Source organism: Vulpes vulpes, chromosome 14 (assembly GCF_048418805.1).
Source record: "Vulpes vulpes isolate BD-2025 chromosome 14, VulVul3, whole genome shotgun sequence".
NCBI classification, from domain to species: Eukaryota; Metazoa; Chordata; class Mammalia; order Carnivora; family Canidae; genus Vulpes; species Vulpes vulpes.
This window is the reverse complement of record NC_132793.1, coordinates 24,800,576-24,812,993: the sequence shown is the minus strand read 5'-3', so window position 1 is coordinate 24,812,993 and position 12,418 is coordinate 24,800,576. Positions and strand designations below refer to the sequence as shown.

General features: G+C 48.1%; 1 protein-coding gene across 6 annotated transcripts in view; it reads left to right on the top strand.

Annotated features, from left to right (window-relative positions):
* The window catches only part of CBFA2T2 (CBFA2/RUNX1 partner transcriptional co-repressor 2), a 150,009-nt gene extending 142,482 nt beyond the window's left edge, over positions 1-7,527 (top strand). For all 6 annotated transcript variants that reach the window (XM_026009881.2, XM_026009882.2, XM_072736103.1 and 3 more), the window contains one exon: positions 2,565-7,527. In XM_026009881.2, coding sequence (XP_025865666.1) covers positions 2,565-2,864 — 300 coding nt within the window. In that variant the 3' untranslated portion in view covers positions 2,865-7,527. The remainder of the gene's footprint in view (positions 1-2,564) is intronic.
* Positions 7,528-12,418: the final 4,891 nt, after the last annotated feature.

Sequence of the window (12,418 nt, the reverse complement as noted above, 5' to 3'; positions counted from 1 at the left end):
ACTCCACTCTCAGCATCCAGCTGTGGGAGCTTTGAACTGGGTCTGTGATCTTTATCTCAATTTATATTATGCATCATTAACAAGATGTGTCCTAAAGAAAAGCCTAAGAGAAATTATTTTTTGGGTCTGGGAACATTCAGAATTTTTCCATATAAATTAATGCTGATAGCTTTTCCACTTTACACCATTTCTGTTTATGAAAAGTTTCATAGGAAGGATTCACTTCCAGATGTCAGGGGAACCTATAGTAGTGGCATAGACTGATGATCTGTGCTTAAGGAAATTCTAGAATCCCCTTGGTGACTTCCCTGGTCAGTAACTCAAAAGGTTTATAACCTTCTCCCACTAGCTACAAAGGAACTGTTTGGCCGTATGTGTTGCTCTACCTTTGAGGAATGCTGATCTGAAGAGTGACTATAATAATAATACACTTTTTGCCTTATATCTGGGCAGAAAGCCTTGTGGTTGTGGGAAAAAGACACAGGAAAAGGAAACCTAAAAGAGTCTTTTTGACACTTTTCTTTGCTCTGACTGCTCTAGCTGCTCTGACACTAACCATGTTCTTAGATTTCTATGATCTACCTCTGGTGGGGGGTCTGTTTGTCTTCATTTTGTCCCATAAATTATGAAATAAGCTATTTTAGATACATAATGGCAGCCAAGGTGAAAGTACTTACTAGTGGTTTGGTACTCACTCTGTCCTAGGGACACCTGGGTGGCTCAGTGGTTGGGCGTCTGCCTTCGGCCCAGGGTGTGGTCCTGGGGTCCTGGGACCAAGTCCTATGTTGGGCTCCCTACATGGAACCTGCTTCTCCCTCTGCCTGTGTCTCTGCCTCTCTGTGTGTCTTTCATGAATAAATAAATACAATCTTAAAAAAAAAAAAAAAACCCTGTCCTGGTTTGAGATGCTCTTGCAGGCTTAAACAGAGAGGGAGTAGAGGCTCTCTCATTCAGCTGGGGCTGACCATGAGGCTGACACATTGACCTGTGTTTCCACGGTAGCCCCAGGGAGGCAGTAACTGGTTTCTTCCCTATAAGTGTGTGTTAAAGCTCTGCCAAAACATCATTGGGAATCAGTCTATCAGACTCAAAAGTGTGACATTCTCTGGAGTGTCGTTTGCTTGAGGATCTGTAAATACATCCCAAGAAAGACATCTCTGTTCCCTATTCTGATCCTGTTGTGTTGGTGCTGGCCAAGTTTGCACAGTCCCTAGAGTGTATTTCCTGAGAAGTCTGTTGTGTTAGAAGGAAGTCTGCAATCCTTTGTAAGCTCTTCAAAACTAAACATGGACCTTGAGTATAGCAGAGTCAGGGGGTCCAGGTTCCAGGACTTTGCATAGCCATGTAATCACTGTATATCTTTAGGCACGAACCTGCCTACCTGGCTCTTAGTGTCCCATCTGCACAATGCAAAAGGGGGTTAGGTGGCCCCAAGAATTTGTCTGTTGTTTTATACTTGAGCAAGTGTCCAGATTACATTTCTTCCCCAAGGGGATTATGGACTGGTCAGACCAGGCCTCAGATTGGCTTCTGCCATTCTAGAGACCCTGTGGTGGGGGTTGGTGGCCAGCTGGTTGGTGCTCAGGTCCTCCCTGACACCTAAGAAAGCCTGGCCTCTTCCTGGTAGTTTTACCTGCCAATGCCAGAGGCATTTTGTCTTCTGAGTGGGTCCTGGGGGCATCAGGTGCAGGCTCATTGGTGGAGTCCTCAGGGGAGCTTCTGGAAAGAGACTTCCAGGGGGTATACGCTGGTCAGGTGCTAGAAGTGGCAGCCTTCTCCATGGTGCTTCTCTTCCCTTCTTCGCTAATTGGGAGAAGCTTGATGCTGTCTGTTCAATGACTGTTTTGCTGCTGCTTTCACAGGACTGCCACTCGCAGCTCTACCCAAGTTTCATTGGCTCATAGCTTCTGTCAGAATTCATGCTTTCTCAGTTGATGCACTCCCTTCCTCAGCCTACCCACCCCCCAGTGCATTTCTGCTAAAGCCCAGCATACCTGCCCCTCCTTTGTCAAGTACAAAGAGTAGCAGGAAAATCTCCAGGGCCCTGAGCTCTGAGGTGTTGCAGGGGCTCCCTTAAACAAGCTAGAAGTAGTCCCATGACTCCCAGCCCACCTGTGATGAGACACGCCCCTGAAAGGAGAATAGGCACAGAGGATGACTACCCACACTCCTGGTCCCCTGGCAGATGACTTTTTTAAAGCATCAGATGTTGTGGGTGCAAATAATCAAGATTATTCCTCTGTTGAGAGCAGCAAGAGAAAAAACATCTAAACGCATGTGCATGTGTGGTGTCAGGAACCCTGGGACAGGGTTTAGTTTGGTCACTGAGGATTAAATGTGAGTCAAAACAGTGAGTAGGTGCCTCCAGCGGGAGGCGAGAACTACCACCTACCCTTCCCTGGCACTCTTGGCCTTGCTGTCCTGCCAACCCGTGGCAGGCAGTTTGCCTCTTATACCAATGAAATTCAGAGAGGCATGTGTATCTCCCTGCACAGTGCAGATGACAGAGGGTGCTAAGCCTGCCTCACAAGAGCCAAGTAACTAACCCTTGCCTTGTCTTGCAGAACTGCTGGAACTGTGGCCGTAAAGCCAGTGAGACCTGCAGTGGCTGCAATATTGCACGATACTGTGGGTCTTTCTGCCAGCACAAGGACTGGGAGCGGCACCACCGCCTTTGTGGCCAGAACCTGCATGGCCAGAGTCCCCATAGCCAGAGCCGGCCACTGCTTCCTGGAGGGAGGGGCTCCTCAGCCAGGTCCACCGACTGCAGTGTGCCAAGCCCGGCTCTGGACAAGACCTCCGCAACCACCTCACGCTCTTCAACACCCGCCTCTGTGACAGCCATTGACACCAACGGACTCTGAGCCCCAGACTCCCTTCTTCTGATGACCTCACAGCCCCACAAAACATGGCACAGGGGGTCTGGCTGTTTGAACCAGTGCAATTAGATGTTGGGTCATTGGCAAAAAAGTGAAGTGGAGACAGGAAGAGTGCAAGCCCAGCAAACACTGCTCCACAGCCTCTTCAGACACTTGCCCCAGTTTCCTGTCTGTGTTCTTGGGGGAGCCAGTGTGCCATTCTCTCTGCACATGGGCAGCTGGCCCGAGCTGCCACCTCCCTCCTGGGCTTCCGGGTTTGTTCCTATCCCAGCTGAAATTGGCATGGCCGGCCCCTTTTCAGTGTAGACCACCAGCTCCCATCCCTGCCTCTTAAGGCAGCAGACTGTTAGAGGTGCCCCACTAGGCTGGAGGCAGTTCGCCCCATGCACTGCCTCCTACTACACCATCCTGCAGCAGAGGCCTGGAGACTGACAGCAGGCTGCAGAGGAGATCCCCTCTGCCAGGGTGGCCTCTTTTGCCCCTGAACAGCAACTTTACCTTCATTTCTACCTTTCACAGATGCCGCTGAAGAGCCCCGCCAGGACTTTGGGCAGGCAAAAGCAGCACTCAGGACTCTCCTCGACCCTGCTGTTCAGACTTGTTAAGATTATCAAAAATCACAGGAAAGAAGTCACCGTTTCACTAAAAGCACCCATAATAATGAAAATACAAATAAAACTTCCTCCAAGCATCACAGATCATTTTGGACAAGATTTTCCAACCTGGCTTGCTACTTTAGTTTGGGACCCATTTTTTTCTCTTACTTGATTTTGCTTATGCAGAAAATAGTTTCCAGCGCATGGATTGGTCTGCAGGAGAATGAGACTCAATTGTGGATAGTCTGTTCTCTCTGAGCATGTTGGCCAAACTAGTATCGTCAAATCATTGAATGGATGATCTATTGGAAATGCAGAACCTTTTGTCACCGCTTGGCTGTTTGCACAGTCGTCTTGTTCTGTGTCCCTTTTATTTCAGACCACGCATGTCCAGATCACCGTACGGATTTTCTTCTCGTGGTCTGTGTTTGGCCCCTTTTGATATGATTGTCCCATAGGATGTGATGTGTTGTGGCTAGGACTTGCCTCAGCAGTCAAGACCTGGTCACATCTCAGCAGCCTTCCTGGACCTGAAAGAATTCTTCAAACCTTGTCCATAATACATATTACATCAAATTATTATCAGGCATACAATCTCGGTTTCCCTTATGTTATCTATTTGATAGCTTCCCCTTAAGCTAAGAAATGTTCCATGAAATATGACAGCCATTTTGAGAGAGTCTTACCAACTTTTCTTCCCATCATCAGGGAGTTTTCCAGATGTGTTTACCTGGCTTTCCAAAGTTGACATCACCTATACCCCTTCTACAATGTTAGGAACAACTGCAGCATATATTCTTCCCCACCATTTGTGTTTTGTTTGGAGCCCAATGACCCTGACCTTCTCTCCGTCCACCTCCAAGCCTCCAGCACCCTCTTGACTCAAGCAATCAGTTGGGGTGAGTTGGTTGGCCCTGCTCTGGCTGGCCCATGAAAGCCCAGCTTTAGATGGCTATCTTCTGTGTGCTGGCCAGAGTAAAATAAAAGTTCTCAGTCTCATCAAGGAAAAAGAATCAGTATAGTAGCATTGCCCTCACATACAAGTGTAGCTTTCTGTGAGAACTTTCAAGTCCCTAATTTACTTTACCTAGAGATTGTCTATCTTACAAAGAAACTCAGTGCAAGGCACCTTTAAAATACCTAGATTTCCATTGCATAACGTAAGGCATATCCAGAGAATGAATAACAGAATAATGTTAACTTTATTGTGGAATTCCTTAAACTGCAGCAACTGGTGGTACATCCTGACTTCAACAGAAATGAAATTAGGACCCCAGGCAGGACTTGCCTACATTGCCATTTAGAAGGAAAAAAAAAAAAAAAGAGGGGATATCTCATGAGGAGGTGATGGAGCAGAGGAAGAGGTTATCTCGTGGCACCTGTTGGGTCTGACCTCAGTTCGTAGTCATTTCGTTGGCAAGATGAACACCTGGGGAAGTTTTCAGTGGCCACCAGACTAGCCAGGGTAGCCCAGGTTTTTCCTGGTTGGAATCAAGAGCCCAAACCAACAAATACTATTCATCAGACTCCATGTTAATTTCTGTAGCTAAGGTTTCATTTTGTTATACAGGTCCTATCTGACAGTTGTGGACTGTGGTTCTCAACAACAGCTAAGTTTGCAGAGTTATTGTGATGCTGTTCTAGACTGTTTTGTTCATGTGCTGCCCAGAGACCAGGCTGAAAATCTGGGTAGTACTCTACACTCTAGTTCAGTTCTCAGACCACTTGCTTTTAATTTTGGTCACTTTCACATCTAGGTTGTTAGGATATCTGTTCAAGACTTCCTATTTGGATGTAAAGAATCCCTTTCTTCATCATCCTTATCTGAAATTTTCCTGCTCTTTGGCACTGTCTTTGGGTGGGGGGAGAGGGGTTGAAGGGGCCAGGGTGAGTCCAGCTTTCCCACTTGGTTTCTACTGTCTGCTCACCATCCCAGATACAGGTTTGAAGTACAAGTTCAGGCTTCTCACTTCCATGTAATTAGACTCAAATCATCTTTATATAATCAGGCTGCTTAGAGGACCAACCTTGATAGTTACTATTTGGGGGGACAAAAAAAACCAAGGGGATCAGAGTTGTGGTAAGTGGTGGTACTGAAGGTCATGTCAGGGCAGTTCCAGGCTCTTCGATACTAGTGTGGAAATGTACAGCAAATGCAACACATGCCTGCCCACCAGCAGAGCACATCTGGAGGATGAGGCCAGTGTTCAGTATCAACCACTGAGAGTCACTGATGGATATGAGACTTTGTTGTCCTCTACATGCGAGGAATGATTGCAGAACCCAGAGAAGGCCAAGTGGCCAAACGGGGAGCCATCTTTAAATGTTCTGATTGATGCTTAAGGGCTGGATCTTCATAACCTCAGTCCTCTGGGTCCCTGCCACCTGTATCACGCCTGACTCCATTTGGTGGGGAAAATGGACTTGGGAAGAAGTTGGTTAATTATACCTGCTCAGGAATAGGGAGCCCACCCTAGGAGTTGTGAGCATGAGTGGGGCTTCGACTTTGGAGGGTCTCTGCAGCTCCAGGGGTGGGCCTCAAGCAGATGTGCTCGGGCACAGTCATGTGACCCTGAGGTTATAGAGCAAGTGGATCTTGGACAGTGCTGAGTCATATGTATACTAGTGAATCTAAGTCTAGAAGCCAGACACATCAACCTAGCACAGATCGGTGTGGTGTTGACTGCAGTATGGAGCACAGATCGGTGTGGTGTTGACTGCAGTATGGACATCATTTGCTTATCTGGGCCTGTTAGTCTACCAGGAGCTCCTCACTTGGTGTCAGCATGAGCATCTTCAGCTTCTAGCCAGAAAATCTACAATTTACTCTGTATGCATTGTTCCAAAATCAGATTGATCCCCAAGGCTGTCACCTGCTTGCAAAGGGTATAGACCTTGTTCTGGGTAGTTCCAGATGATATTTCAGCAAGTGGAGTTGAAGGTTCAGCAACACTTTGGAATTGTATGGTAGGGAGTTCTTCAGAATGAAAGCATAATGACCAGGTAGCCATTTGTCCTGGAAACTATAGAAGGGATTATGGATTGAATATCATTGAAAATAGAATACATTTTCGAAGCTTTTGTCAGAACTGGTGTCAGAACCAGGTCAGTAGACCAAGCCAACTTAGATTTGGGGATGGGGGGCGTTTGGTTTGGTTTTGGGGGGGTGTCTTTTGTTTGGGGTTCTTTTTTTTTTTTTTTTTTTTTTTTTTTTTAGCTCTTTGCAGAGAATTGGGTGGTGGCATGTTTGAACCAAATGTAAGAAAAGCCAGAGGGATCTGGACTGTTCCAGCATGGGCCAGTTTATCCGGGGTGATAGCGGGCTGGGCGAGCTGCTGAATAGGGCCCTTCCAGCTCTGAGTGTCTAGTTCTTATGAAACCAAAATGTTGACTACCTGCCTCTTTGCCCACGTGTGTTGACATGCTCATTTCCAAAGATGATGGTGCAGGTGACCTTTTCCATCGTGAGCCAGGAGAAGGTTAGGAGGCCTGAGGGTGGACCTTATGTCCCCCTTGCCCTCCACAACCCCAGACATGGCACTTCCCCTGCAGACCCCATCTGGTCAGGCCCACAACTGCCCAGTGTACACTCATTCATGCTTATACCAAATAGGGCATGTGCGGCTGGCAGCTGGCAGAGACAGCCACATCCCTGCATTGGAGTTGGCAGAGAGAAGCAGCAATAAGCATTAGGTGAATGATTGAAAGTGCTGTTTGGCTCAGCAGCCTTCAGTCCACTTTCACGGCTTTCCAAGTTCCTGATGAGGCTACAAAAGCTCCATCCATAAAAGAAAGCCAATAATGTAAATAAATAGAACACTATGCCTCCGAGTGTGGTTTTAAGGGGGGGTATGATGAATGTGAAAGCACCCACAGGATGCGGTAGTCTGGTTTCTCTGTGCTTTGTCATTTTACTCAGATAGGAATTTTTGTTACTTAACTCTGTGCATAACTTATTTAATGTACTGTATAAATGAACCAAAACTGTTAAATATGTATTTAGTTTGTTCTACCTAAAAGTAGTCAATAAAAAGGCTATATTCCTTTTCTGACTCGAGCTGGAGCGGGACTGGCAGGGAAGGTGGTATACATACCACCATAAGAGGTCCTGTGGGCTAACTTCTGTGTACACTCCGCCTTCTTTTGTGGGGGGGGCCTCCAGCAGTTCTTGCCATGATCTAAAGAGCACCCAGGCTAGTGGAAGGCAGAGGTACTGCTAAGGAGCTAGTTTCAGCTCTAGGGCTCTGGGAAGCCAGTGAGGGGCCCAGGCCCAGTCAGGCTGGCTGCCCATTCTGGGTCTGCAGTCAAGGGCAGCAACAGCTTACAGACACTCCCGGTTCTTCACTAGCTCTCCTCCCCATTAAGTCGTCTTTAAATACAGAAAATAGAACCACAGAAAGAAAAAGCCTCAAGCAGATGTAGTAGACTTGTAGGTACTTTTTTCTAATAGCTCGTATGTATTTCCTTAGAAATTTTTAACTTGTGAATATTCATTCCTGTTCCTTTACATTGATGTTAAGTCCTATGAGTTCACAGTTGCCTATACATTTATTTCCTTAGTAGTTGTATGATTTAATTGAGGCTATAATTTTCTTAACTCTTCACCTCCTCCCAGGTAATTGGACTGCTTTCAAGGTTTCCGTGTCTAACATACTGAAGTGAACATCTTCCTTCACAGGATTTATTTCTTTGGGTTAATTTTCCGAGGTGGGAGTTCTAGAACTGAACATTTCTTGGATCCCTGGAGCATACGTTCAAACTGCTTTCCCTGAACACCCACTAGCTTGCAGTGCTTCCTGCAGACCCTGTGTTGTACTTAACAAGGCTCTGAGGTGGTCTAACCAGTTGTGACATGACCCAAATTGGTGCAGACACACCCATGCACACCTGTATGTATAGGGTCAGTTTCCTAGCCAGTGACCTGAGGACTCACTTCCCAAGGCCCTGGCCCCATCCTCACTCCTGTCACCTGCCCTAGACCTTTTTTTTCCCCTAAGATTTCACTTATTTGGAGAAAGAGAGCATGAGAGGCAAAGGGACAATGGGACTCCATGCTGAGTACGGAGGCAGATGTGGGACTTGATCACAGGACCCTGAGACCAACACAGGCGCCCCTGCCCTAGACCTACTTGTAAGCAGCCTTGCCCTAGAGGCTTCTTGGCACCACCAGCTTCACAGGCCCTCAAAATGCAAAGGGAGTGATCTCAGGTTGGGCTGTGGCCACGGCCCCAGAAGGCAAGGTGGGGGCTCTGCTGTATGATCTTTCATGCAGATGGTGCCAACTGCCAGTCTTTTGGCAGCTGCCCAATGGTGCAGTCCACCACCTAGAACAATAACAGGATATCAGCCTTGTGACTGTCAGCCTAACAAAAGCACATTTGGTAGGCAAGTCAGCAATCCACAGTCTGCCTTAGTTCTGAAAAAAAAAAAAATCCTAGGGACTGAAGTGATAATACGATATAATATTAAGTTTGCTATAGAAATTGCAAGTGTGGGATGGTTGGGTGGCTGCCTTTGGCTCAAGTCGTGATCCCAGGATAGGGATAAAGTTCTGCATCAGGCTTCTGTGAAGAGCCTGCTTCACCCTCTGCCTCTCTCTCTCTCTCTCTCTCTCTCTCTCTCTCTCTCTCCTCATGAATAGATAAATCTTTTAAAATAAACTGCAAGCCAATATATTTGCCATTACCATAAAAAACCTACAGGCTGGATAAATCCAATGAATATACTTTTAACTGAATTGCTGAGGTCACAGATGAGAAAGTATAGGAAATCCCTGAAGGCCAAGAAAAAATTAGAGTATAGTAAACCAAAACCTCAGAGGTGGTTGAACACAAAAGAAGAAACCTGTACCGCCACTGGTCAGAAGAAATTTCAAGAAATTGGAGTGTGAGGGATTAACTGCCTCTGGGGCACTATAAACCTGCAAAATAGAGAAGCAAATCTGAGACCTTTCCAGGAAGCCAGGTCACTCTGGCTTTGGCCTCAGCGAAAAGGAAAAGGGGGAAATGGTCTGCAAAGGGAACTGAGCAGAAAACTCCGCCCTTCTGAAGAAGGAGAATCTGACTGAAGACTCAGGTCTGAGGTTCAGATTTTCATGCTCCTGAGGCTGAGGAATTAACATTTCTAGGCTTGCAGTACCTCCTGGCAGAAGCAAAAATGCAAATCCTCTAAAGAAAAATCAAAATACCAAAAATAATGATCTATCCATTATAAAGTGTCCAAAAAAATGACTAAACATCCAAGGAAATGAGCCACTATGAGCAAGAGTCAGCAAGAACGGTAAACCATTGATTTAGACCCCTGGAACTTCTGATATTCTGATCACGTACAGAATGTAACTGAAACCACTAAAGCTGGTGCTGGAAAAAAAACTAAGTAAACAGACTAAAGAACCAAGCAGATTTGAGAATCCAGCTCTGTGGAGGACAATCATTGAAATTGTCCATGCACTGCTGACCAGCATCGTAGCTGCATCTGAAAATGAGTGAAGCATGGACTATATGTATAGACAAGGTGATGGAAAATAGGAAAGAGCTGTTCCTTCTGTAAGGTAGGTTTCAAGTGGAGAGCCCTTTCAGTTTTTTTTTTAATTTTTTTTATTATTATTTATTTATGAGAGTCATACAGAGAGAGAGAGAGAGATAGGCAGAGACACAGGCAGAGGGAGAAGCAGGCTCCATGCATCGGGAGCCTGACGTGGGATTCGATCCCGGGTCTCCAGGATCGCGCCCTGGGCCAAAGGCAGGCGCCAAACCGCTGCGCCACCCAGGGATCCCGGAGAGCCCCTTCAGATTTTACAAAGTGTGGAGTCAAGGCACCTACTGACCTGTTTTTCTCCCTATAAAGGGAAATAATTGGCCTGAGATGATGACACAATCTCAGAATGACCAAACACATCAACCTGAACTCTTGCTTGCCTGTGCTTGTTCCTTGCTGGTATTTCAGGGTCCTGAGTTGGATATACCCCCTCCTCGGCTGTGCCCCCTCCCTGGAGGGTTGGGGGAACCTAGAGACCCCACTCACCCACCCTGCCGCTGGGGCCCCAGGACAGCTTCATTGCCTGGTTCTGGGCGCCCTCTTGTGGAAAGAGCCGGACTTGGTCCCTCTGGTGCCTCCAGCCCGCAAGCCCAATTCCTCTTCAGGAACTTTTCCTTTCCCCTTTGCACTAACCTTTTCTGAAACTTCCTTTTTGCCCCGTGAGTTCAGCTAACATTATCTGGGTGCCTCCTAGGGAATTCCAGAAATGAAGAGGATTCACACCACCACCACCTACCTTCTGATGGCTGGGCCCTGGATGACCCATACCATCCACCCTCCACCTCTGTGCTCCCACAGCTCTTCCTTGCTGCCCCAGCTGCCATCCTGCAGCCCCAAGGTTTGGCTTCCTTCCGTCCTTATAGCTGTCACTGTCCTCCAGCCCCTGGGCTGGCTTCCATTACTAGAGGACACCCAAGATCTTCCTCAGCATTGTTCATGCTTGACAGCAGGACGCTGTGGGTGCCAGGGAGTAGATCCAGCTGTGTGACTTGGAGCAAGAGCCTTGCTTCCTGAGCTTATTTCTCCGTCTGTAAATCGGGGATCCTAGTGATGCCTACACCATTGGGTTGTTGTGAGGTGAAATGTGATCGTGTGGGACTTACCCCAGCACAGGGCCTGGCACCCAGGAGGGCTTTGTAAACAGAAGCTGTTCTCATAGCCTGCTTCTCCCTCTGCCAGTATGTGATTTCCTTGAGGATTCATCTTTGTCTCAGTATCCCGCCTGGAGCGTGGTGTCTTACGTGTTTGTTTTGGGAATAATTTCCTGGGGGTAACTCGGTAAACCATGTGACTCTTGATCCCAGGGTTACGAGTTCAACCCCATTAGGTGTGTAGACCTTTTAAAAAGTATATATAATCATTTTCTAAAGGCCCACCTAATTCTCAGTCCCTCTGTTTTGACCCATCAGAGGCTGTGTATTTGTTGCCCTCCGACAGCTAGAGCCCCATGGTAGCCATTTAAACTGCATGCACCTGGCCTGGCACTGGGCCAGTCCCTAGGACAGGTTTGAATGTGTGCAGGTGAGTCAGTGGCACAGGTGGGAGGAAAGTGAGGAGGCAGGTGCAGGGAGTGGGTGAGAGGGTTGGGGGTGGTAGCTGGTGGAAGGACCTAGGGGATCTCCCAGCATCAGTACCTGCCTGCCCTTGACCTGGGAGCTCTCACCAGCACCTCCCACAAAGCAGGTGCCCTGTGGCTGCTGAAATGAGCAGAAGAGCCACCCAAAACAGGGCATGGAGAGCAAGGACTGGAAAGGTGACCCAGACCTGATGGCTTTGACCTGCTACTGCATTTCTGTGCTGGGCGGGGTGGGTGGGTGGGGAGCCTGGGGGAGGCCAAGAGGGAGTGACTGAGGCTGCACGTAGGCAAGCTCAGCTCCTGTGTTTCAGGGAGAGGAGGCTCACACACTGGCAGTGGGGCTGATTGCTAGGGGCCTTGAATACCAGAACTCAAACTTGATCTTGATGCTGAAAGCAGTGTGGTCTGTTCCCTTATGGGGGAAGGACTGTGGGGGGACAACTAGAGATGGGAAGCCCAATGAAGAGGCTGCCACAGTGTCCTAGGTCAGAGGTGATGGCGGCCACAATCTGGGGGTTAGGGTGACCACAAGATGGAGATGAAGGTGGCTTTCCAGAGCCAAGTGCACACAATGTAAAAGGCCTGGCGGCCTGGCCTTCTCGGTGCCCCTGCACCCCTGCTGAGAACTGCTGGCTCTGCCCCCACCCCCAGGGTACCCCTGACAGCTTCCTGGCTCCCCCCTACCTGCAAGACATCATGTGAACTCCCTGGGCCTGGCCACCTGGCTGCCTCCAAGCCCTTCCACCCCATGGCTCCACCTCCTGCTCCTTTTGTGTGCTGCACTCTCCCCACCCAGCCACGGCTCACAGCCTTCAGACACCCCTACTCAT